The 27,435-nt window shown below is 39.5% G+C and overlaps 3 protein-coding genes across 3 annotated transcripts; all 3 read right to left on the bottom strand.

Moving 5' to 3' along the window:
* Nucleotides 1–755: 755 nt before the first annotated feature.
* On the bottom strand, nt 756–1,724 carry LOC308565119 (olfactory receptor 51Q1-like; the record flags this gene model as incomplete). Its single annotated transcript, XM_081153929.1, has 1 exon — nt 756–1,724. The coding sequence occupies one exon, from the start codon at nt 1,722–1,724 to the stop codon at nt 756–758; it is 969 nt and encodes a 322-aa protein (XP_081010055.1).
* A 4,611-nt stretch (nt 1,725–6,335) lies between these two features.
* Nucleotides 6,336–7,283, bottom strand: LOC308565144 (olfactory receptor 51Q1-like; the record flags this gene model as incomplete). Its single annotated transcript, XM_081153957.1, has 1 exon — nt 6,336–7,283. The coding sequence occupies one exon, from the start codon at nt 7,281–7,283 to the stop codon at nt 6,336–6,338; it is 948 nt and encodes a 315-aa protein (XP_081010083.1).
* A 9,722-nt stretch (nt 7,284–17,005) lies between these two features.
* Nucleotides 17,006–17,959, bottom strand: LOC308565129 (olfactory receptor 51J1-like; the record flags this gene model as incomplete). Its single annotated transcript, XM_081153939.1, has 1 exon — nt 17,006–17,959. One exon carries the CDS (start codon nt 17,957–17,959, stop codon nt 17,006–17,008), a length of 954 nt encoding a protein of 317 aa, XP_081010065.1.
* Between the last annotated feature and the right edge of the window lie 9,476 nt (nt 17,960–27,435).

Here is a 27,435-nt window from a genome sequence, read left to right as displayed (position 1 = left end):
ACATTGGGATGTAAAAAAGTCTTTTCTGGTTAGAAAAATGAGTTTCTAATCCTTCAAATATGATCTGTAGACTTACTTAAAATTTAATTCTAAATACTAAAGACTTCTAGCAAGGCAGGGACCTTCTTCTAGCTGTGGGCAGGGGGGTGGATCTAAACACCTTAGCCCAGTATTTAGACTCTGCATGTGCTCATTAGGTCTGCTGAAATCGTGCTGAATGCTGATTAGGTAAACCTGAATAACTAAGAAACTTGCTCTGTATCCACCCTCCCTGAAAGATTTGCCAGACTTTGCAAGAGAAAGTCAGAGCACATCTAGCCAGTAGGGGGAGCCAGGGCCATGGAACTAGTGTTAACCTGACCACCTAAGTGGAGCTAAGAGAACAGTTGGTGGGAACAACAACTAAGTGTTTCCTTCTAACTTATTTTACCAACCCAATGGAGAGAATAATATCCAAAAAGAAAAAAAGACAACTTAAAGAGAACTTTACTCAACTGATGAAGCTTGTACTACTGGCATAGCTGGTAAAATGTGCTAGAATTTAATCAACTCATATCCATATCTCTTTTAAATAGAATACTTACTGCTAGCTCCTCCTAGCCGAAAGTCTGCTAACAGCCAAGATTATGTCATACAGACTTAAAAATATGCTGGTGTTTTATTTTACAGCCTCTATTTCTCAGTTCTTACTGTACTCTCCCTGTAAGACTACGGCTGTAAGTTCTGAGTAATTTAACACAACCATTCTTTGATCATTAATGCATGTTTCTTCTGGAGAGAAGGCGAATAATTCCCTGGCGGATCTGCTTCGTCTTTACACTGTAAATGATGGGGTTCATCACAGGAGGTGCCAACAGGTAGATATTGGCCATGATGACATGGACCAGTGGAGAGGCATGCTTGGCAAAGCGGTGGGTCATAGATACACCAACCATGGGGACATAGAGAACCAGAACAGCCAGAATGTGGGACAGGCAGTTGTTGAGGGCCCGAAGTCTCTCAACCATGGAGGCTACTCCCAGGACACTTTTCAGAATCAGTGCATAGGAGAACACAATGAGCAGAGGGTCCATCACGATGATGAGCAAAACCAGAGCAAATCCGTACCAGCTGTTGAACCGGATGTCACCACAGACCAGGTGGATCATGTCCTGGTGGAGGCAGTAGGAGTGAGAGAGAAGGTGGGAGCGGCAGAAGGGCAGGCGTCTGAGCAGGAAAAGGGAGGGAAGGACGGCCAGGACACAGCGGAAAATGATGGCTAGCCCCATCCTGCCAATGACTTCCCTGGTGAGGATGGTGGCATAGTGGAGGGGGCGGCAGATGGCCACATAGCGGTCAAAGGACATGGCCAACAACACAGAAGATTCCATAAAGGAGAATGTATGGATAAAAAATACCTGTGCAAAGCAAGCTTTGAAGCTGATTGCTCGAGCATTGAACCAGAGGAGCTGCATGACAGTGGGCAGGGTGGTGAGGGTGAGCCCCAGGTCAGTGAGGGCCAGCATGGAGAGAAACAGGTACATGGGCTGCTTCAGGGACGGCTGTGTGCGGATGACAGTGAGAACGGTGGCGTTGCCCATGATGGAGATGGTATAGAGACAGCAGAAGGGGATGGAGATCCAGATGTGGGAGGCCTCAAACCCAGGGATGCCCGTGAGTGTGAAGTAGAAGGGGCCTTCGGTGGTGTTGGTCACCTCGGACATGACCAGGGAATGTAGCTTCATGTTCAGGGTCTTTGCTCAGAGAGAACACAAACAATATTTTTGCCCCATTTGACCTAAACTCCATCCAAATTAAGGTTCAGAGTTGTTGGATAACTAAGAAAAGATTGAAGAACATGATGATTGCTCATCCTTAACCTATCTCTGCAGACACTGCTTTCACACAACTAGTATTCCCTGATAACACATTAACTCATGAGAAACACTTTTTTAATTTTCCAGCTTCTATTTTACCACTCCCATTTAGTTCTTAGAACCCTGGAACCTGCCTTTCATCCAAATTCTGCTACCAAGACCAGTCTCACAAAGACTTAAGCTGAACTCCTAACTGAAAATGTAATGACCAATAGTTGTTTTTAATCCAGAGTCTCCTTTTAAATTTTCTTTTTTCTTTGATAACAACATTCTCACCTGTTTCTCTTGTTCTGAAGTCATCACAATTTCTTTCTCTATCTCCTGTTCATTTCATCATACACTTGGGTCAGATTTACTCTAGGTTAGTGCTTCTTCCTGATCTGTCTTCTTATTCACATGAGTTAATGTGACCTGATGCTATGGGTTGCATTCATGCAATATCAAAATGACAGTGGGAGCAAAAGGCAGGGTGTCTAGCAGAGAAGTGAGAATAGAGCCCAGGTGGGGACTATCGCCCTTATTGATTGCTTTCTATGCTTAGGCACTACTCTAAGTGCATTACTGGTATTAACTTTTTGCATTTTTTTAGCAGGAGTCATCACCCCTCCTTCTTTATCCTGAACATTCACGGAGGAGTCTTACCTGTGGTTTCTCCTGCTTAGTGGTGTCCTCTTCTTTATAGGTAGATTTTGTTTTCTGTGTTTTACCCACAGGATAGCTAAATTATAAGCTCTTGCAAATCTCTAGGCTAGAAGGTGTTGGGAGTGTGGCAGGTCCCTTCAGGATTACAATGAAGAAGCATCTTGAGACCTGGGGGCCCACTGGGAAGCCAGGATGTCAGCTCTGTCCCTGGGAGCCTTTGCTGCCCCTGGTATCCTCATAGGGCAATGAGTCAGAAAGCCACATGGAAATCCTGTTCTTTAGAATTTGTTGAATATGATTTGAAATGATATGCTTGTGCTTGAAATGTACAATCTCTCAAAAAATCAATTCTAAGAAACATTCTTCTGTAAGCAGTCTGAAGTTGGGGCAGAGTTGGAAGGGACAGGAGAGCTGCAGGTCAAAGGAATGTTGGGCATCACTTTCAAGAAGCATTCACCTCGCTGTGAACCTCTGGCAGTACAAAGATCAACTTTTCTAATATATTTGTCAAATAAGTAAATGGTGAGAGCCATATCAAAACTGAACTGGAAAGAAAAATTGTTCAATAATTACTCAGTTATTTGGTGGCTCACTTCATGATTCACACAAAGTTATATTCCAAATGAATAAAGCATTCAGTGTAAGTCACTAACAACAAAAAAAGAGAAAACAATATAAGCATTTTAATTTTTCATTGTGGAGGACTAGCTAAACATAACAGCAAGAGAAACAAATCACAGATAGAAAGATTAGTGGATATGATCACAAAAAATTAGATTTTCCTCTGTAATAAAAATAGATGAAATTTAAAATAAACTTTCAAAACCGTTTATGAAAATATGCCATAGAAAGAGTTGATATCTTAAATATAAAAATAAATATATTAATATTTATCATTACCAGTAGCACAATAGATTACTAGGAAGGACTATAACAAAGTACACAGAGATAGGAAAATAGAACTACAGGCAAGCATATTGCATATGCTTCACAATAAAATATGTATTATAATACCACCTTACCCAAGAATGCAATAACAAAAAATGAAATTATGAAACCAACGTTTTATTTTTATTTATTTATTTTAAAAATATATCTTTATTGATTTCAGAGAGAGGAAAGGAGAAGGAGAGAGATAGAAACATCAATGATGAAAGAGTCATTGATGGAGCCTGCAACCCGGGCATGTGCCCTGACCGGGAATCGAACCCCTATCACCTGGATCCTAGGTCAACGCTCAACCACTGAGCCACGCCTGGCCTGGCTGAAACCAATGTTTTAAACCTTTTGAAATAGCAGAGGTTTTTTTTATAACATCATGCTATGCATGTAAGCCCATAATAATGCAGAAATATTTGTACTTTACCGAGAAAGTAAAATATGTATAATAATTTCTGGAAAATCATTTGACCATAATTACCACATTAAATCATTCGCCCACTCTGAGTCATGAAATTCAATTCTGGATGAAGTAATGAAGACATCATTTTAAATGAGAATAAAACTTTACCCTAAAAATAGTTGTTTTGCCTTATATAACAAAATAACAAAAAAGTAAAATGATACTAAGTGGTCAATTATATTTATATATTTATATAATAATATTTATATATGTATATACTATTAATATATAAATATATAATAGTATATATATTTAGTGTATATATATAGTATATACACTATTATATATTTATAATTTATTATATATTTATATATACTTATATTATCTTTATATATAATATTTATATATATTTATATTATCACTGGGGTTCTTTCATTTCTATAAAAAAGTCAGTTGATGCTATCACTTTTGATCCTTTAAAGATAATGAGACATTTTTCTCTGTGCTGCATTAAATCTATTTCTCATTTTCCTTGGTTTCTGTCAACTTAAATATAATATCATAGGCATGATGTGGGTCACATACTAAGTGAGTTGCACCCTAAGACGAGATTCAAGTCCCAGGCATCCCCTTGGAAACGGTGCTAAGATTCGGGCCCCAACACTGTTGATGAAATCTCGTTAAATCATAAGAACATATTATGAGATACACCTAAATATGTGGTGGGACACTTATTTAAAAAATTATTATAGACTCCTAAAAGATTAAGACTTTTCTATAAGGATTATTAATCTGTATGCAGTTCTGAGACTTAATTCTCTCTATTCCCTGGATTCTTTCTGTTATTAAGAACAACGTGTACAATCTTGTTCATAGTGCTTGAGAAGTGAAAGGTGAGAAGTGTAATACAAGAGACATCCTAGATCTACTAGGTGGGTTAGTGGGCATCCTTAGACTCTCTCTCTCTCTCTCTCTCTCTCAAATATATATATATATATATATATATATATATATATATATATATATACACACACACACACACACACACACACACACACACACACACACACCTGTGGATAACAATTGAAAATATCACTGAATGAGATTAGTGAGTGGAAGAAAAGAACTTTTATACTCTGTATTCCAAACAGTGGTGTTTCTTTATTTACATAAAACCTCTTTCCACCTGGCCAGGTGTGGCTCAGTGGTTGAGTGTCGACCTAGGATCCAGGAGACCATGGTTCAATTCCTGGTCAGGGCACATGCCCAGGTTGCAGGCTCGATGCCCAGTCAGGGACGTGCAGGAGGCAGCCGGTGAGTGACTCTCTCATCATTGATGTTTCTCTCTCTCTTCCTCTCCCTTCCTCTCTCTGAAATCAATAAAGATATATTTAAAAAAGAAATAAAAATCTCTTTCCACAACACTTATTCCTTACCCCTGTCTGATACTATTTACAGTTTTATTGAGAGTGTTTCCTCCTCTTTATTTCATGTTCCTTTAGCAAAAGTATTCCTGCACATCTAAGGCAGTGTGCCTGTGTTTTCTATGTAATATTCATTAATACCAGTTATGAAGACACACTTCTGTACATTTTATAAAGAAGAAGCTGTGACTCCAAAAAGTTAAACAACTCTCTCAGCTCATTTATTAACAAGTCATGGCAAATCAAAGGCTTGCAACAAAATCGGTGCACAGTTTGAGCCAGTTCAGAAAACAAGTCTAATCATAAACAAATCTTAGTTGTTTCAACACATTCACACTCAACATTCAAGCTCATTTTATGTTTATCTTCCAGATATTGTCTGTCTCATAACTTTTACCTCCATCTACCATCTTCTTTCAGCAGTAGTTGCCATCTCTGTGAATCATAATTCTACCCTTGACTTTGAACTTTGCTGTGAATATTAGTTCAACAGTTTCTCAAACCCCCAAGCAATTTGCACTTTGCCTTTGATGTTTGATGTTCATTATTTTTCCCAAGTAGAACTGATGTCCACATGGTCTTTCTTTTTTCAATTTGACCCCCTAGTTTCTGAAGGCTCTCTTTTATTATTGCAGGTTGAGATTACATGAGCATCTGTTTTTAACTAAAAGCTGACATTTGCTTTAGGAGTTTTTTACAAGGTCTGAACATGTTACAGCCTGCATAGATATTTTTGTACAGTACCCAGCACTTTAAATTTATAAAGCATAATTTTATAGTTTACCACACCTTAATAACAACATCCCTGTGAAGAAAGCAGAATGGGGATTATATTTTTAAAAATACTTTTTTCTCAAAGTCGGGTGGCTAGTGAAGAGTAAATAAAGGTGAGTTTAAGAAACTAGGTCCTTTAGTTTCTAGTCAAAGAAAAATTATTTCAATTATTTCACATTGGAGCCCTCTTATACAGAACCTATTCCTTACTCCATCTATGCTACCTGCAGTTTTGACGGTGGTGTCTCTGCTTAAGTATTTACATAAAAGTACTTCTGTAAACTTAGATTCCAATAGTTAGTGCATTTTCCTCTGGAAGAGTAAACGGAACATTCCCTGGCGGATCTGCTTCGTCTTTACACTGTAAATGATGGGGTTCATCACAGGAGGTGCCAACAGGTAGATATTGGCCATGATGACATGGACCAGTGGAGAGGCATGCTTGGCAAAGCGGTGGGTCATAGATACACCAACCATGGGGACATAGAGAACCAGAACAGCCAGAATGTGGGACAGGCAGTTGTTGAGGGCCCGGAGCCGCTCAGGCCGTGTGGATGTGCCCAAGATACTTTTCAGGATGAGCGCGTAGGAGAACACAATGAGCAGAGGGTCCATCACGATGATGAGCAAAACCAGAGCAAATCCGTACCAGCTGTTGAACCGGATGTCACCACAGACCAGGTGGATCATGTCCTGGTGGAGGCAGTAGGAGTGAGAGAGAAGGTGGGAGCGGCAGAAGGGCAGGCGTCTGAGCAGGAAAAGGGAGGGAAGGACGGCCAGGACACAGCGGAAAATGATGGCTAGCCCCATCCTGCCAATGACTTCCCTGGTGAGGATGGTGGCATAGTGGAGGGGGCGGCAGATGGCCACGTAGCGGTCGAAGGACATGGCCAACAACACAGAAGATTCCATAAAGGAGAATCCATGGAGGAAAAAAAACTGGGTAAAACAAGCCTCAAAGCTGATCTTACGAATGCTGAAGCAGAGGAGCTGCATGACAGTGGGCAGGGTGGCGAGGGCGAGCCCCAGGTCAGTGAGGGCCAGCATGGAGAGAAGCAGGTACATGGGCTGGTGCAGGGACGGCTGTGTGCGGATGACAGTGAGGACGGCGGCGTTGCCCATGATGGAGACGGTGTAGAGACAGGAGAAGGGGATGGAGATCCAGATGTGGGAGGCCTCAAACCCAGGGATGCCCGTGAGTGTGAAGTAGAAGGGGCCTTCGGTGGTGTTGGTCACCTCGGACATGACGGATGAACGCAGAACCAGAATCCGTGTGTCCTGGAATGAGAACTCCATCAGTGGGACACTGCCATAGAGCCTTCATCTCTTCAATCCAGGATCCAGCTTTGTGTTTGGGATTGCTTTCTCATACCACTGGGCCATGTGCTAACCAGAGCACGAACAGACAGAACTGTGGACTCCTCTGCCACAAATTTCCATTGAAAATACCTTATTTTTTTAACCTTTATGTCCACCACTGCGCACTAAAATTTGGCTTTACGCTTTTTTGCAAACCTTGTAGTTCATATCCCACAAGCTCTTGTATATATGTATTTTTATGTACACATATGCATTTACTAACAAACTTTTCTCATCAATATATCAATAATATCCTTATAATAAAATTCAGAGACAGTTTATATTTTACATGACACACACAAAAAATAGGATTCTGCTCACTACTTCTTTCTATTCAATTGCATGGAAATATTATTGAAAAAGTGAAGTTTCATTGCAATGCCCAGGTGTCTTCTTTGAGTAACTAAATGGAAAATAGTGACACTTTTACCTGGAACACTAGAGTAGAAGCAGATTTTGGAGGCAATATCACAGGTTCAGTTGCTAAAATTGAATTTGATGTTCATAGCAGCTATTCCAGAGCAATGACAACTAAGTAAATATATATGGGATCTAAGAAGACAGAGAAGAAGCCTGCTGGAGATTGGGGATTCAGTGGCATACTGATGGTAACTGAGAACCTAGGAGTTGATATGCTAACCTAGGCAAGAATGTAGGATAGGAATAGAAAGAAACTGAGCTCAGCTCTATAAAGCAAAGTAAAAATTTAGCAGTTTGGTAGATGTGGAAGAAACAAAGAAAACTGAGAAAAGCTGCACAGAGAAATGGGTGAAAAACAAGGAAAATAGGAGTCACAGTAGCCAAAGAGATAAAGGGTGTGGTCACCATAGTTTAGTGCTGTTTAGATATTCAAACGAATACTGACAAGTGTCTATTCAATTTAGGGATGCGATGTCAGTAGTAGCCTTTTTGGAAAGACACTTCCGTGGAATCACAGGAGAAGCAGCTAACTTAAAGTGTCTGAGTCGTGAATTAATCTGAAGGTTTGGAGACAACATCTGCAGATCATGGGTTCTAAAGAGCGGGCTATACTGCTCCCATAGGTGAAAATTGCAGGCTTTTAGTCTTTAAATAAAATAATGAATATAACATTAGTAAATGAGTGGTTATTAATTTTCTGCGTGTTCTGAGAATGAAAGCTGTGGAGATTCTTGTCAGAAAATACATAAAGTGGTTAATGGCTTAACCACTTAGATTCCTTGAATCTAAGTATATTACCCCTAAAATGTCCATAAATGCCAAACTAAGAATTCATGGAAAATCATTAAACTAAAGAATTTAGAAAATAATACAAGATAAAGTTAGGGAAAATGAAAAAGAAGATAAAATAAAAACTAAATTTTTTTAATTAGAAAAATATAAAACAATGGATAAAAACATTAAAAGAATCAATGTAATTTGAAACCCTTTAGCAAATCTGATCAAGAAAAGGAAACAGGCAAACAGAAATCAAATATAATGGGACGGCCAAACTGTAGAGAAATTGCAGAGGGCATTGAGTGGTTACCAGTAAAACAGTAAACAATGGGAATTGCGTGTCTTTTAGAACTTAAACCGTATATCAAAAGACAAGAGGCCTGAGCAAACGGTTTTTAAAACTTCTTAGCAGAGTCTTAATTAGCTTGATGAAGGTATCTGAGCTATGAAAAACTTCTAACATATTTCAAATAAAGAACATGCTAATCACAGAGATGGTTGGTCATTTGTAGAAGCATAAAAGAAATAAAATCCTAGAGACAAATGGTGGTGGTGCCTATCCAAGCACTGGGTAGGGGCAGGTCTTATTCACATCTCCAGGAAATGGCATCTATATAATGGCTATGAGGCCTTCTAGCTTGGTATTATTTAACATTTAATTATTAACTGAATTCTTGCTCTGATCCAGAAACTCTCGACCATCATTTGGATCCTTGAATTATTTTTTTTATTTGGGTAATAGGCACAATTTTTTTTTCATGCAGGTGGTACAGTAGATCTCCCTTATCCTTAGGCAATACTTTTTAAGACCCCTGGTGGATTTCTAAAACCACAGGTAGTATCAAACCCTGTTATTATATTATGTTTTTTTCTATACGTACACACCTATGATAAAGATTAATTCATAAATTAGGCACAGTAGGAGATTAACAACAATATCTAATAGTAACAGCACAATTACAGAAATATATGAAAGTTATGTGAATGTGGTCTCTGTCTCTCTCTGATAACTGACCTGATAACGGAGAGGCCTACCCAGTGACGACAGGGCAGGTAGTGTACACAGTGTGGGTAGGCTGGACAAAGGAACAATTCAGGTCCAGGGTGGGACAGAGCAGGACGATGTGAGATTTCATCATGCTACGCAGAACAGTATGCAATTTAAAACTCATGAATTGTTTATTTCTGGAATTTTCTATTTCATTTATTTAGACCACAGTTGACTGCAATTAACTGAAACTGTGCAAAGAGAAAATGTGGATAGAGGGAGACTACTATACTTCCTTTTGTTTTCATATTTCAGTGTCCTTTAGCTTGGTTAGTGTGAATATTAATAGGAAGGTATATTTGATTTTGATAGAATTATGTTTCCGAGTTAACAAATATAATACCCCAAATTCTAAAAAATTTTTTACTAAGAGTAAAATAATGCCATACTGTAAGGATTTTTGAGAGTCAAGGTGTGAGGTTTTCCTTGTGACTTTCGAATACTTTCTCTCAAGCTTCACTATTTCAAACTTTAGTATGACCTCTACAAGCAAAGTGTTTTGTACTGTGCTTGAATATCACTGAGATAATCCATGTGCTTATTGCTATGGATGGCAGAAAATAGGAGATAACAATAGGGACAGTAGCAGCAACATTTACGGAGAACTTACTATGTTAGATACTCTTCCTGGATATTTACTAATTTTAACTCACTTAATAACCGCATAATCGATACCTATTATTTTAAATAACAAGGGACATGTGGTACTGATGGAGCAATTTTCCCCCCTCTGAATAGCCAAGGAAGTCTTAACAGAGGAAGTGATGTGTCAACTGCTTGTATTTTTAGAAGAAACTCAAAAAGAAATGGGGAGGGCTTAAGATGAGAGATAAGTACTTCAAACAAAGCCAATGGTTGTAGTACATGAGAGGAAATGATGTCCTTTAATTCTATCTGGCCCTGGAGTGTGGGCTTCATTACAGGGGTGGTGGGAACTGTGGCAGAAAAGAGGGTGAGAACAGAACAAGGGCCTTAGAGGATGGTAGTGGGGCCATGGCATGGACTAAGTCAGGGAGTGACATCACATTTTTAGTTGAGAGAGAGGATGTGGGTCAGGACAAAACAAGATAGAATTAGGAGGAAGTTACACTTTCTAAAAAGAAGCAGGTGCCACATATGAGTGTGTGAATCTGTAAGTGTGTAAGTGCTTATCACCACCTGTGTATGGGGAAATGGGACAAGATAAAAGACATGATCGATCATCCTGAAGTGTATTAAAGAGTACAGAATTTAAGGACTTACACTTGAATTTTTTGACATAGTTCAGATAGAAAGCCAATGGATATGTGCTAGAAAAAAAAGTCAAGTCTTACTATTAGTAAAAACCTGATAATATTTTTTCTCTGCTGTAAATCACTTATTTTTAGCCTCTAAAATAACTCTCCAGGTATGTAAAATTCTTAGGGACTCTGTACTCCTGCATTAGGTGTAGGATATAGTTTATTGAGATCTTTAGGTTTCTTCCAGCCCTGCTTCTTTGCTTCTGTGACTTGTCCTTGTGTGTTAGAGTCAGTAACTGACAAATACTGATGAAATGATTCTCTTTACCTTCACATTGGCTTCTTACCTCTCAAGTTCTTACTTGAGGGCAGTGTAGTCCGTGAGCCCTTGGCTGGTTCGTGCTGGTTTCTGTTCATTCCTCACTAGATGTTTTCATGCTTTCCTTGAACTTACCTCTTTCTGAGATTTGTTGAGCCATTTGCAGGGCAAGTAAAAATAGGAGCAGAGGGTGTGGCAGCCAGGAAAGGCCAGTTTTCAGGGCAGAATTTGTTGATAGGTGATTTGCTGACACTTACCAACACACACTTAAAATTCTCCAGCTTTGATGACCACAGGTTTGGTGTAAAAGAGAATAACAGCATCAGGGCTACTTTTTGAATTCAGTTTGAGGACAGTGGCACCTCTCCTGATGAACTGCTTCACTTCATGTTCCTAACTTGTCACATCCCCATTTCATCTCCTGTCAAAATATCTCTGACATGGGTTGGCTGCATTCTCTCCTTGTCTCTATGGAGTAATCCCTGTTCTCACTTCCCAGGTGTCCCCCTCCTCTTATTACTCACTGGCCATGGAGGAGTCCAGCCTTACCTTTGTGATTTCTTGTTCCTTCAATGCTCTCTCTGGCTTCTCTTCTCTTCTCTGTGACTGAGTGTTGCATATGGTCCTGAATATCCCAGGCTGGAATGCAGGAGGTGAGTGGGGAAACCTCTGGATCTTATAAGGATCTTACAGGAATACAGAGATTATGCTCTGAGACCTGAGGCCCCAAGGGACAGAGCCAGGAAAAATAACCGTACCTCTAACATTTACTGAGTGCTAAACATTACCAATAATTGAGCTAGCTGATTTGTGGGGATGTGAAGATTTTGTTAGATGACATGGAAAAGATGTAGCCTGTATTTTGGTAGATTTTTTTCTCAGTGATTATTAGTTCCCTCCTGCTTTCTATAGTAGCTTATGTGGTTTTGAGAAAGACTATTATGTTGGAATAGTTGCCCTTTGATGTTGCCATCTTGAATATGCCCAAACTCAGATTTGATACAGCTTGGAGATTTGGAGGAAGCTATCCCAGATTTCTTTGATAGATTTCAAAGCCAGAAAGACAAAATGAGATTTCCTCTTACAGGGAAAATGGGATTTCCTCTTCCAGTGTCTTAGATTATTGGCCTCAACATACATTGTCCTTTACTTCTCTAGGGAGGCTCAATCTGTACCCAGATAAGAAGGGGATGTGATGAGTGCCACCAAGAGGCAAATAACCTAGGATTTTATGTGGGACTTTATTTATATTCACTTCTCTCCAGACAGTGGAAATCAGCAGCTGTTTGGAAGTTCACTGTAAACATTTCTTTTGGTTTCTACCACTGAAGACACAGTGTTTCCACAAACATGGCTTGTCTTCATCCTGTATCTGGCTTACTTGGCTTTTAGGATCTAGTCTGGCTCCAAGAAGTAACCATCTCTATATAATTCCCACTGCTTCAAAAGGGAAATTATGATTTGAAGTTATAAATCTTGAAAATGTAGAAGTTAAGTAAAGAACACAATCTGGTTGGGAATGTATCATTATATTACATTTGGGATTACTCCATCTTTAGTAGTTAAAGGCTTAAAAGACATAATTTAAAATTGAAAAATAAAGCATTAAACTAATCACTATATTCACAGCATAAAGGTAAAATGTCAAAGTTGATAAAATATTGATAATATTGATAATCGTTGAAGTTAAGGTTGAAAAAGAGTACATAGAAGTTCTTTATAATATTCTCTATTTTATGCATATCTGAACATTTTCCTGGTAAAACGTTTTGAAAATAAGGTAGTAGGTAGGAGATGGTAGTAGACTGGAAAGTCCATTAATTTTATTATTGTCTATAGTAAGAGGGTAGACCCTGACTAAAGAAATGGAATATTAAATGCATGTGTTTTTGTATGGCTCACGAGCTAAGAATTGCTTTTACATTTTAAAATAATTAAAAAATAAACAAAATGCAATATCTTGTGACATGATAATTGTATTAAATTCAAAATTTAGTGTCATCTACAAAGTTTTATTGGAGTACACTTATGCTCATTTACTCATGTATTGTCTATGGCTGCCTTTGCACTGCAATGGCACAATTAAATAGTTTTGAAAGAAGCTATATGGCCCAAAAAAACTAAAATGTTTACTCTCTGGTCCTTTCTCAAAATAAAATAAAATGAAATAAAAAATGCTGACCTCTGATGTAACAGTAAATGTAAAAGGAGACAAGCAAATTTCAAAGAAATGGAGATACAAATATTCCCTGACCTTGTGAAATGCTGTTCACTGTCATTTAAAGCAGAAAGTAAGTGAATTCAAATTGAGATAGTTTTTTATTCATAATATCAGAAAATTTTTAAAAAGGTGTTAAAACAGACTGGTAGGAAGGGTATGATGAAAGAAGCAGTTTAACAATTGCTGAGGGACAGTAAGTAGGTATGACATATGAAAGGAAATGACAATATTGTACCTATAAAAATTATAAACACACAAAATAATTTACTTAGCAATTCCACTTTCAAAAATTTAGTTTACAATTGTATTTACATGTATGCAAATTGACTTGTATATACAAGATTATTTACTACAATATTATTTATAAGAGCACAAAAAATAGAAGCAAACTATATATTCATCAACTGGGAACTGATAAACAAATTCTGGTAACATACAATGTACCAGGATAGACTAATGAAATATTATGTAGATGTAAAAATAAATGATGATGATCTTCATATATTGGTTATCAATTACCTCAAAGATATATGTGTACATTAAAAAGCAATCATAGAACAGTGCATAATTTTCACTGGAAAAAGTATAAATGCACATAACTTCTTGTTTATGTATAAATGCTTTCCTGAAAGGAAATGTAATAAACAAAAAATATTTGTTGACTTTGGGGAAGGACCAGAATTATTAAAATAGTGATTTCAGTGACTATTTTTAATATATATGCATTCAAATAGAAAAATTCAACTCTGTGAATGTCTAACATTATCTATAATATTTACATTAAAATGTAAATTTAATAAAATTTAAACTGTATGTCCTGTCTTGTGCTTCTTGAATCTTTGGTTTATATTTTATGTCAGTTTTGGAAAATGTCATTATATTCAAATATTGTTTTTGCCCCAGGATATCCTTTTTCTGGGGCTCCAATTAGATGTGTATTTGACTTTCCAAGCAAATACCATATGTCTTTTATTTTTTTTTCATTATGCTTTTTCTTTTCACACCTATATAATCTGGATATACTCTAAATTATTTTCCATTACTTTGATACTTTCTTCAATTGTATTTAATATAATTAAACCATCCAGTGAGCTTTTAATTTCAGTTATTCTTTAGTTCTAGAATTTCTGTTTTATTTTTAATTAGTTTTAATTTATTGCTTAAAATCTACACCTTGCAATTTAAGTTCTGGGCAATATTAATCAAACTTATTTTAATGCCTGGTTATGTTAACTTTAATAGCTGGATCTTCTGTGGATCTAACCCATTTGCCTTATTTTTTCCTCTTGATTTTTTTCAGTTCTTGTATTTTGCACTTCTAGTTATATTTCAATGAATGTCACGAAAAATTATAAGGATAATTTGAGATGCTGATTAATATCTTCCTGGTGAAAGTACTTAATTTTATGTCTGATTAAAGTGACCAACCATCTCAGTTTGTGGCTGGGGAGTTTTCCAGAATGTGGTACTTTCTGAGATAAGGTGAGAAAAATCTTGGAAAAAATGGACATGGTTGGTCACCCTAATTCTTACAGAGTAGTAAAATTAGACAATGAGTTGGTTAAAAAAAAGAAAACTATATTAGGCTAGTCTATTTCTAATTTTCCCTTACTTCAAGGTGTAAGTTTCCTGGAATCCAAGTAATTGCCTAGGAATTTACCAGTCCCCCAGTCTACGGGGATCTTCATATTTCAATTTTTGTTTCTCTGCTTTCCAGCCCTTAGAGACTGCTGTAAGCTCTTATTTTTTCAGCTATTACTTTTTTAAAATTTTATTTTATTTTTGAGATATTACATGTCCCACCATTTTCCCTCCTTTGCCCTCCTCCACCCATCTCCCACCCCACCCCAGGCCTTCACCTGTCTATTATCTGTGTCCATGGGCTGTGCATATGTGTTTACAAGTTCTTTGGTTAATCTCTTCCCGCCCTCCTTCCTGCCTTCCTTCTGAGATCTGTCAGTCTGTTTCATGCTTCCATGTCTGTTACTTTTGAATTGCCAAATCCATGAAGTGGGAAAACAGCAGGCTCACTTTTCTGTTTCCATTGTCTTTGGAATCTTGGTCTATATATCCTCATTGAACTGGATGCTCTCTGAAGTTATTTACAAATACTTCTCTAACTTTTCTAATTGTTCTTGGTAGGAGGATTGGTCTGAAACAAACTAGTATTCCCTTGCATGTGGAAATGCCTATAATATTTCATGCATGTTTTCTCAAGTGTTCTAATTCATAATTAACTTAATGACTATCTGAATAGAATAACATCATTTTGTCCTGTTGAGGAAATAAAAGATCAAGGTAGTTCCAAAATGTCTAAATTTTAAGTTAAGATAGTAAATATAATGACAGAAAAAGATGAAATCAAACTTGATATTTTCCCATAGAGTCATATTGAATATTCATTATTGAATTTCATAGACACCCAAAGACTTCTAGACACTTCATTATGTGATTTTCTAGGATTTTGTCTGATTCTGGGGTTGCCTCTGAGACTGGACCTCAAGAAAATAAAGTGATAAAGACTAAAAAGAATGGAGTTAGAAAAAAATTATTTTTAAGCTTCATGAGGAAAGGAAGGGATCTTGTCTCTTTGGTCACTATTTTATCTCTAGGGCTTAGATTTGTACCTGACCCAATTAATGCTACTTTGATTGGCTAGTGAAAACGATCCAGGGAGCTGCAGTTCTTGCTCAGTTGACAGCATAGTTTAGAGATTAATAGCTTAGACTCTGGAGTTTGACCTGACTAGATTCCAATGCCAGCTCTTGGATGTATTAGTTTGAGCAAGTTGATTACTATATCTAAACACCAACTTTTCTTCTGAAAAATAGTAATAATTGCATTAATCGTAATTCATAAGGTTATTATGGGGAGTGACTGAAATACTAAAGTGCCTTATATACATTTGCATCTCAAAACTCTTAGATCTTTTCCATGGAAATATAAATATAATTTTTTACATTATTTCTAATGTCTAAGAAGGAATATCCAATTAGACAGATAATGTTAATGTCCACAAAGGAATGCTTGCCTTTTTGAAAGATTCTGCATCTTGGATGGGAGACCTTCAGAACTTTTCAATAATGAACAAGATTTGTAATCTTTGGGACCCTCAACTTGGAACCTTGGTAGGGATGGGCAAATGCCACATCAGAGTCAGTATTGGAAGCCCTCTTGGGCTAGCTAGTGTGCCCTACTGCTACTGAGCTCATATCAACAACTCAAGAGAATGTAATCCATTTCAATTCCTCTTTTGTAGAATGCAGGAATCAATAGATTTCCCAGGAGACCTTCCAACTCCTGACTACTTTTCCCTTATGGGGAGTGCTATGTTTTCACAAACATTATTTCTTGCATTTCTGCTCCAGCTATGCAAGGTAATAGAAAACCTCCGGTCACAAAATATGTTTTAAAATATCATAAATTCTTTATACTGATCTTTTGCACATAATCCAACCCCATTTTTACTCCCACTCTAGTTCTCAGCCAGATTATGGAGAATCTCCTGTTAGATACCTTATTTTAAGGTAACACCATTTGCATAATGTGTGATTTAGGACCACTTATGATTATAAAAAAAGTTCCTTCCTACTTGTCCTTTGTCTAAACTCTGGATCTCTTCTCTGATAGCATTCGGACAATACCACGGCGGATTTCCTTGGTCTTAATGCTGTACACAATGGGGTTGACAACAGGTGGGAAGAATAGGTAAGCATTAGCCATCATAACATGAAGCAAAGGGGACATATGGTGTCCAAAGCGGTGCACCATTGACAGGCCAATCATAGGCACATAATAAGCGAGCACAGCACAGACATGTGAGCCGCATGTGTTGAGTGCCTTCTTACGTTCCTCCCCAGTGGCAATATTCAGTACAGTGTGGAGTATAAGCCCATAGGAGACCACAATGAGCAGTGAATCTAGCCCAAAAGTGGAGATAACAATGAAAAGCCCATAGATATTGTTGATAGAAATGTCCCCACAAGGTAGACGAATGAGGTTGGGGTGAAGGCAATAAGAATGAGAGAGGGCATTATGCCCACAGAAAGGCAGGCGCCGTAAGAGCAAGGGCAATGGGACCATGAGCATAATGCTCTTCAGCCCAATGACAGCTCCTGTGCCAAAGATACGGGGCAGGGTTAGGATGGTTGTATAGCGCAGTGGGTTGTAGATGGCCACAAATCGGTCAACAGACATGGCCAGCAACACAGCTGACTCCATAATGGAGAAAGAATGGATGAAGAACATCTGGAGAAGACATGCATCAAAACTAATTGCAGTGGTTCCAGAAATGAAGATGCCTAGCACTGTAGGCAGAGTGGATGCAGAGACACCAATCTCAGCCAGTGCCAGCATGGCAAGAAAGAGGTACATGGGCTGGTGTAGGGCAACATCTGTTCTGATGACATGAAGAATGGTGCCATTTCCAAGGAAGATGATAATGTACGTCAGGCTGAAGGGGATGGACATCCAGATGTGCTCCGCCTCCAGCCCTGGGATGCCAACCAGAATGAAAGTTGTAGGTAAGAACTCTGGAGAGCTACTGGAGTTCTTCATGTTGAAATCTCATTCCATGGGATCAGTGCTACCTTGATAATTAGAAACAAAGTAGTGAGATGACATTATAATGAAGAAAGACCCCTGGATACTGAGCAAAGGGAAGAAGAAAACAAAGCTCACAGATACAGGTGGCCAAATGTCTCATACCTGAAAACTGACAAGTGACTACCATCAGGAAATTCCCACTGCTGGGGAGATAGTCATGTATAGCAATCTCAGCATAAGATATGGACTAATATCAGGAATAGGTGAACAGAGATATTACTAGTGAATATATAGATATAAGGCAAATAGCACAGTATACAAAAACAGGTAAAAATACCTGGCAAATGAATACCAATAATTGAGGTCTAAAGCAAGGCTGAGAAGTGGCAGTGGCCAGAACCTGGAACAGGTGACTGGTAAATTAGAGTAGAAAAGAATGGAGCTTGTACTCATACTGGGTTTAACAATTTTGGTTTTCAAAAGGACTATGAAGCGACTGGAAAGATTGTGTGTAAAGGACAGAGTCAGGAGGAGGCAGGATTCAAGGCTGACGAATCTGTATGCAGACTTTAAGGATCATGAAAATATTCTGTCATGGTGATCTCCATAATCTCCTGACTCACAGTTTTCTAAGGCAACCAACCTCATCCACTGGGATTTCTTTCTGACTTAGACACACCTCTGAATACACTGCAACAACACTGGGAATGGACTTTCAAGAAATGTTCTCCTGGGCAGGGGAAGGTAACAGGGGCAGGGGGGGGGGGGGACACACCTTCCAAAATTGGGTGTGTTTTAAGTTCAGTACTGTCTGTGCCAGCATGGAATAACAATAGAATCTTGAATCCACAGGGTATAAAGGAACTCTGAAGGTATTTTTCAACTCATTCAGCAACCCCCCCCCCCCCCACACACACAGACACATCTACTCACATATTTGCACATGCACATTTTCCACATTTGCTTCCTTTCTGCATCTTCCCTGATGTGAACTCTCCATTTAAGTGCTGCTTGACCTACAGGGACCTCACTAGCACATGCTGTTTATTATTAAGTTCTCTACTCTGCTCATCTGTAACCAATCAGCACTCCTTTATGCCATGCACCATACAGGATCCTGGCAACACGGACTCTTGCCCTTCTCAGAAAATCTTCTCTGCAACTTTTAACCAGAGGCCAAAGAACACATCTTCTCCAGCAACTATTTAAATGTAGCCATCACATACCCTGAAGTCCTTCTAGGCTAATTATAATTATATTAAATGCTACAAAAGAAAAGTTCAGCATACAATGGGATGAACCTCGGGGAAAAACTTAGCTTATATTTAAAAGTCAGGAAAAGCTTTCCTCAGAAAGTTATATTTTAGCCAACATCTGGGTAAGTAGTAGAATTTTTCCAGACAAAATGGAAAGGTTGGGTGTAATACAATGCAGAAAATTGTTACCATCAGTGGGCATTTCAGGTTGGAAGAAGTTCAAATGAATAAATTAAACTACAGTCACTGCAATAGGACACACAACAAACACAGCAGAAAGGGGAGAATGTGGCGAGGTCACTGCTACATCCCTGGGCGTGGATGGAATTGGAAGTGAGTGCTCTGTGCAGAACAACTTTACCTATTTAATCTTTATGCAGCTCTGTTTCTTTAAGGGTGGAGATGCTAATACCTACCTCAGAGAGTGGCCCTATTTCATGTGAGATCACCAGCTATGAGAAAGCAATATTGGCCATTGTGGGAGACATTAGATCTTCAGTGAAGAACCACTTCTCACTGAGGGATGAACATTAGTGATGACGTAAGGGTTCCTTGATAAAGAACCACTTATGATGCTGATATTTTGACTCTGATCTTCTCCCTAGTTAATATCTGGGGTATATTTTTCCTTTCCACTCAAATCTTTCCATGTCTCAATTCAACATATCAATAATCTAAGCCATTTACTACCTGTTTTTAGTGCATAAGATTTAATAGATCTTTAGCAGCTGCCTTGGATTACTTAAAGTGCACTATTCACATATAAGTATGTACCTTATTTATTGATTCCAGATTTCATATTATGGATTTTGGAATTTCAGATCTCTGTGCATGAAAGATAGGACTGTAAACTCTGGGGTCAGATTGCCACAACTGGAATCTTGGCTCTGTTACTTTCTGTCTGGTTCTTCATTTCCCCATCTGTAAAGCAGAGAAAATTCTAATATGTAGCCGCATAGGCTTATTGTGAAGCTTAAACAAGTTAATGTGCATGGAGCAGTTAGCACACACTATGTTTTCTTTTTTAAAAAATATATCTTTATTGATTTCAGAGAGAGGAAGGGAGAGAGAGAGAGAGACAGAAACATCAATGATGAGAGAGTCATTGATTGAGCCCACAACCCGGGCATGTGCCCTGGCTGGGAATTGAACCACGATCCCCTGGATCCTAGGTTGGTGCTCAACCACTGAGCCACGCCCAGCCGGGCAGCACACACTATATTTTCAGTGAAGGTTACTAATATTGGTGAAATAATGATGATCATTGAATCATCAATACAAGTGAGGCATTTAATTTTTATCTAATTATTTTTCATTCAGACTTTTCTCTCCTCATTCTTATGGATAATATTAATCTCTTTGCAATTAAGAGATTAGTTTGGCGGTTGAGCATCAACCTGGGATGCAGGAGATTGAGGTTCGATTCCCAGTCAGGGCACATGCCTGGGTTTCGGGCTCCATCCCCAGCAGGGGGCGTGCAGGAGGCAGCTGATTAATGACTCTCTCATCATTGATGTTTCTATCTCTCCCTCTCCCTTCCTCTCTCTAACATCAATAAAAACATATTTAAAAAAAAAAAAAAAATTCTAGCTTGAAGATACCACATTTGCATTTCTTTTTTATACTGAGCCATTGCAAGTATCTGGAAAGTCTCTAAGAAATCATTTGACCTCGCTTTCTAATCCATGAGGGACACTGCATCTCCCACATATTTAAAAGTCTGATACTTTCCACAAGTTCTTCTATCATTAAAAAAAGTTGTGTACACGGGAGATGCTGTCAGTATTATCACCTGCCATGTAAACGAAAGCAGATGAAGTTTGAGAGAGAATATGCCTGCCCACAATTGGTTGTGGAGGGAAAAGTGGTTCTGAATCAAGCCAAAACTTTGGGTTTGTCATCTTCATGGTCTGTTGGTTAGTGTGTTAATTTTGAAGACATCATGAAAAAGTAAAAAAAAAAAAACTGATTCTAAAATATGTGACATCTCTTAGCACTGCAAAATGGACTGGTGGAGAGGAAATTAGTGGCATCAGAACATCATCCATTAATTTGAATTAATAAAGGAACAGTGATTTTGTTCCCTCCGCTACTGTTTAGGATGAAAGAAGTATCTTCATAATCCATACGTGTATACTCTTTGAATGATGCACTTCTTAATGTCTATTAAACTCTAATGAGGTTTAGTTCCTTAACTTGACTCGGCTGTAAATCCTGACCCACCTTAACGTGTCTTTTACTCCTGGTCATTCCTGTGATTTGTTCTGTTTTGTTTTTGTTATTGTTGTTTGCTTTGCTATTTTTTCCTTTCCTTTCATAAGTATTCTGGCATTCAATTCTATTAAAAACTATATTTTAAAACAAGTACAACTTCCACCACTGTTTTATAGCATCTGGCTCAGATGTCAATTCTGTGCTGTCTTTGCTCAGTCACGTGTGCAGTCACTTTTTGTAGCAGCCTCTCACAATACTTCCTTTTACTCTAGCCGTTTACGTGACTTATCCCAGTTGTCTGCAAGCTCCTCCAAAGAAGACCTAGATCCTATATTTTCATTGTAATACTAAGGCTTAATAAATGGGAAGGGAGAAAGGGGGCAGGAGTGACAGGAAAGAAGGTGCACTCTAATATACAGTGTTATTATTCTAGGATGGGCATTTGAGGAGGAACGTACCTGTCTTCTTTAATCAAATGAGAGCTTCTTTGAGAACAGAAAAATAATGTAAATCCTTTTAATTCATTGTATATGAGGAGCTGTTATTGTAGGAAGGCAGAGAATGTTTCTAATGAATAAGGTGTGAGAGATAAGTAGGAAATATAAGGAGATGTTAAAGTCTGATGTTTGGCAGGGGAGAGAGAGGGCAAGTAAGAATTATAAGGAAAGAGAATGCATAGACTTAGTACCATGTATCAGGCACTCAGGAAGGGTGCCCTATGCATGTATCTATGTACATGCCATCTTATTTATTTTCAAAATGCTCAAAATGACCTAATCATACCCATTTCACAACTTGGGAGAGTGAGAAATTGGCACTCCAAGTGATATGCCGAAGTCCAGTGGCAACACTCAGGTTAAAGTTAGGAGAGAAAGGGAGCCTGAACCAAAGCCATATAAAGAAGCCAGTGAGAACAGATGAGATGGGGTGGAGATGAGGCTGGGCCAGCCAGAGAGGAAAATGAGGGACAAGTGGAAAGCATAGGCCATCCAGGAGTTGGCTTTAAAAGTGACCAGACCCTAAAGGTTATGTAACTCCCAGCATGGGATAGAAGGGACAAGACTTACTGGTATAGAAGATGGAGAGAAGGGTAAATAAGCCTACAAAATGAAAATAAATTTAAAAACTGAATTAAATATCTGGTGTAAAAAGAACTGGATTGAGGACAAAGTGGAGGCTTCCCTGCCCCAGGTTTCCTGAATGAACAGAGGACATGGGTAAAACAGACCAAGTGATCCTCTGCCACAGAGAAGCTTTCTAGACAAAGTCTGTGTCCTTCAGGGAGAAGGAGCCTTCATGACAAGAAAAGGGGAAGATCAAAGTGTGCTGGAAATGAGCTGCACATCAGAACAAAAGCTCCCAATTCACTTACCTGAACAATTTCCCAACCTCCAGGTTCCACTGGCTGAACTTCTGGGCAAGCTCTACTCCTCCTCTATGGACGTCCACTTGCCTTATCTGGTCCGAGGCCTGGTCTCCAGTTTACCACCTGGAGGCAGAAGCTGACTTGTCTTGTTATTTATCATGACTCCAGAACTGGCCCTTTCCTTTCCCTAATTTTGATGGTTAGTCCCCTGGGAGACATAGGCAAACCAGCCCCAGAAGAACATCTGCCTCTGGGTCTGCAGGAAGAAATGGGCCAAGAACAGAAGATCCCAGGAGATGCTCTCCATAAGGCAAACCATAAGTCAAATTCTGAAAAAATATAGAACACGATGACACATGTGTATGCTTGCATGGATATGTCTGTGTGAGCATGCTTTTATGTGCATACACAAGTGTGTAAATATATGCATATGTACATATAACACATGTAATATGCACACTTGTGTGTGCAGGTAAATGCATAACTATGTGACTTTGTGTAGAATTTTGCTTGCAAGTTTGCGTGAATGTATAAGCATGCATATCTTCCCACAAATACATTTACCATTGCATGTATATTCATGTAGCTGGTGATATGACAGTGTACTGTCCTTGAGTTGCTAATTTAAGGAAAGTTCCTGATCTGAGTACAAGGTGCAGTTCACATCTGTGTATGTGTGTGCATGCATTGTATTTATGTATACATATATGTATTAGTATAACATTATATGTTTGTTTGAAGATCCTTCTAAAATACTCTGATAACTGTTATATCCTAAACCTTACTGGTCAGGAACACTTCTGTGTCCTATGGGCACAGGTAGAAATTGCCTTGTGCTATAACTGGTAAAGTGTGACCCTTTGAATTTCCGCCTTTTATTCAGATCTTGAGGCCTTTTTCTTAGGTTAGTGACTCAAGGGCATACTTCTGTCATATCACAACATTCTCAATCTCGATATTCGAGATTTGACACACTCCCAGTCTCATTCTTGCTGTAGTTATAATCTAGGATTTTAGGTTTCTCCTGACTATGTTTTTCCTGTTTGGGCTCTGAGAAAGCAGGGGCCTCATTCACTGTGCCACCCTAGTTCAGAGTGCATGCCATGCTGCACCCTGCATCGACTTTTCCCGAATTACCCACAGAACTTAAAGTCAAATCACCTGATTTCACTGCCTTTTTTTCTCTTTAATTTTACTTGTTCATAGTGAATGTATAAATGGTCTCAAAACTGATTTCCTCTCCTTAGAAATCAGAATAATTGTACTTGCTTTGGAGGACAAATAATTTAATGAGAAAATTTAATTGGAGAAATCTAAAAAATAGTAGGCACTCAAAATATTATCCAATTGTACTTCTGCATCACAAGCAGAATCCCACTACCAAAGAAATCATTTCCAGTTTCCTTTAGTATTAACCCTTGGCCTTCTTTAATTCTCCTCTTCCTCTTGCCCTTCTCTCTGGAAACCACCTTTGATATTTTGTTTTGGACCAGGCACTGACTGCTAGTGGCCCCTCAGCCATCGGTCTGAGATCTAGTCCCCACTGCATTCTCCGTAGATGGTGATCTTGCCCAGCCTCCCCTGAAGTAGAATCCCCATATCCAGATCAGGCAGGTCTTTACAGCCAGAGCTGCCAGGGTAATTCTCTCATTTCCAGTTGCTCAATTGCTCCTAAATCACTAAATAATTGAAAGTCTAGCTCTGTAAGACACTCATAGCAGTGTCCTTGATCATGTATTCTAAAGGCTCATGAGTAGGATACATAACCTAGTCTGGTTACCAGGGTTTTGAAATGACTGTGGATTTCAGCAACCTAGGTCCATTTAGGTGACGGAAGTGTCATACTTTTCACTGTCTTTATAAATTTTGTGTCATTTATGATCCCTTCTTCCATAAATGTAAAAGTGATAACTTAGCAGCTACATAGGGAAGAGGAAGTCTTTTGGCAAAATCGAATATGTGCTCAGCACTCAGGTTTCCTGATCAAGTTTAGAGGTAAAATTTCCCATTCCTCCTCCATAGCTACTTCAGCTTGCACCCTGAGGAGAATTCCGCTTTATTTTCCCTGAAATTAAACAACGATTAAGTGGTCTCTGTTTAATAACAGCTTATATATGTGCAACATTTATGCTTTAGCTACAGCTTAGAATCTGTCCTAAGCATATCTTCGTACTTTATGTAAACATAATCTATTAAACAAGAATTAGAACATACGTTTTGTAAATGGAAATCAAAAGAGGATAAGTATGTCGTGGGTGAATGACTAGGTTAAGAGCTGAAGCAAATATTTCATAATAGCAAGTTATTTGAACTTATTTTATTTCTCTGGCTGCTTTCCAATCATCATGTTTCAGGGGCCTGGCTGGAGGGATCCATTGTTACTTCTATATTCTTAACAATGATTATTTAAGGGACAGTTCTTAAAAGTATTTGCCAATGCTATTAAGGTGTTATGTGCTTTATGGACATCCTGATTTTGTGGAACTTGGGTTTTAGGATTAGCAATTTAAAACCATGCTAACTCATTCTGACAATGGTACTCAAAAATTACAATTAAACTATTAATTTATTATTATTGCATTAATTACACATTGAAATATGAAAAATTGTAACAATTCACAGTATTGGATTATGTTATTCTGGTCTCCAGAGTCTCTGTTCCTGTAAGCTGTGACTCCCTGAATTCATCTGTCTAGTTCGCCAATCTTGGGGGCAGAGTTTGGTTCTCTCTTATGGATACTGGAAGAATTGCTCATTTTTCAGACTGTTAAGTTATTTATTTGTTAGGATGAAGTGACAACTTTCAAGCTCTTTACATGTGGAATAAAATAATCTTGTTCTTTTTTGTAAATACTCCCCTCTCATGGGTCTGATGACTCATATTCTTATGCTGTTCTTTTTATTTCATTCTCCTCTCCCCTCGTCTCTTTTACTAAATTGCCCTCTTCCAATTGAGCTGTCAATGCTATGGTCTTTCAGTGCTCTGTTCAGGAACTCCTCACTTGATTTTTAAAAAAATCCTCACCCAAGTATCCATTGCTTTTCAGAGAGAGTGGAAGGGAGACAGAGAGAAATATTGATGTGAAGGAGAAACATTGATTGGTTGCTTCCCCCATATGCCCTCAACCAGGGCTGGGGATCAAGCCTGCAACAAAGGTACCTACTCAACCAGAATCAAACCTGAGACCCTTCAGTCCATAGGCAGACACTCTAACCACCGAGCCAAACAGGCCAGGGCAACGCCTCACCTTTTTTTACTTACTTTCCCTACATTCTGTTTCCATTTTCATGAACTTAAATATCAGCTATATGTGGATAACTCACAAATTACATTTCTAAGCTCAAAACTCAACCATCAGAGGCCTTATTTCCTCAAGAGCAAGCCATACTGAATCACCTTCTCCAAGGACTCTTTTTCATAGTTCAACTTATATCCATAGGAGGTGTAAAAATTCTGACAGCTATTTCTTAAAAAATGTAGGTCATAGGAGGAACGAGATGGCGGCATAGGTCACTGTGTCCCTGCCGCCTCCTGCAACCACATCAAAACTACAACTAAAACACAGAAGCACCATCATTCAGAACCTCCTGAAATCCAGCTGAACAGAAGCCCCACAACCAGGGAACTGAAGCAGCACCGAGACCGGGAGGAGGGGCTCAGACGCGGGCGGATCAGGGCTGGATCCCGGAGACCGGGACGCGGGCCCACACGATGTGCCTCGGGGTAAACCCGGGAGGGAATCTCGGTGGAGGGGGTTTCCCGGAGGAGTGAGGGGTCCCAGCCCCACAGCAGGCCCCCAGCCCAGGGCTCCAGGGCCGGGAAGAGACATCCCCACAACTCCGGGCTGGGAAACCAGCGGGGACTGTCGCTGAGGGTCGCGGAGGCTGCGGGAGCCCCAGCAGCTCCTCTAAAGGGCCCGCGCAGTGACTCACTCGAACCCGCTCCCTCTGAGCCCAGAGCTGGACAGCAGCCTGAAAGGACCTGAGACACTCGGGGAGGAACTAACCTGCCTGAGATCCGGGCGAGAGCTGGAGGGCGGCTTCCTCCCAGGCAGAAGAGCTCGCAGAGGCCACTGCTCCTGTAGCGAGTCCTCCCCGCACACGGCCGGCAGGCAGGCGCCATCTTTGAATCGCCAGCACCTGACTCCCACCTTTGGCCCCGCCCCGTGATTCCCAAAGGCCCCGCCCCTCCCCACCTGCAGCTCATCCGGGCCATTTCCAGGGGCTTTTCTGTGCAAGTGGCCTCTCGAGCCTCACGCTTAGGACTTTCCTAAAATCTCTCAAACAAGCAGCAGCAGGCCCCATACGGCTTGATAAGCGGCCCCAGGCCTGGCACTAGGGCAGCCTGCATTGGCTCATAGCTGGGCCTCTCCTGGACAACGCAAAGCCCAGCACGAGGAGCAGCCAACTACGGTTTGCTGAGTAGCTCAGGCTGGGTGGCCCTGGGCAAGGCGCTGGCAGAGGCTGGCTTTGCACCTCCCGGGAGGCCCCAGAGACAGTGCACCTGGTCAGACTCGACCATGCTGGGTTACAACCCTACCACATCCACGAGTGACCCTCAAGGGGCGCACTTAGTGAACACCAAAGCTCCACTGAAGTAAATCCTGCTCCATAGGGGTGTCTCCAGCACAGCAGCTCTTTGACTGTAGTTG

This window comes from Miniopterus schreibersii (genome assembly GCF_964146895.1).
Source record: "Miniopterus schreibersii genome assembly, chromosome: 12".
Taxonomy (NCBI): Eukaryota; Metazoa; Chordata; class Mammalia; order Chiroptera; family Miniopteridae; genus Miniopterus; species Miniopterus schreibersii.
This window is presented reverse-complemented; position numbering and strand designations above follow the sequence as displayed.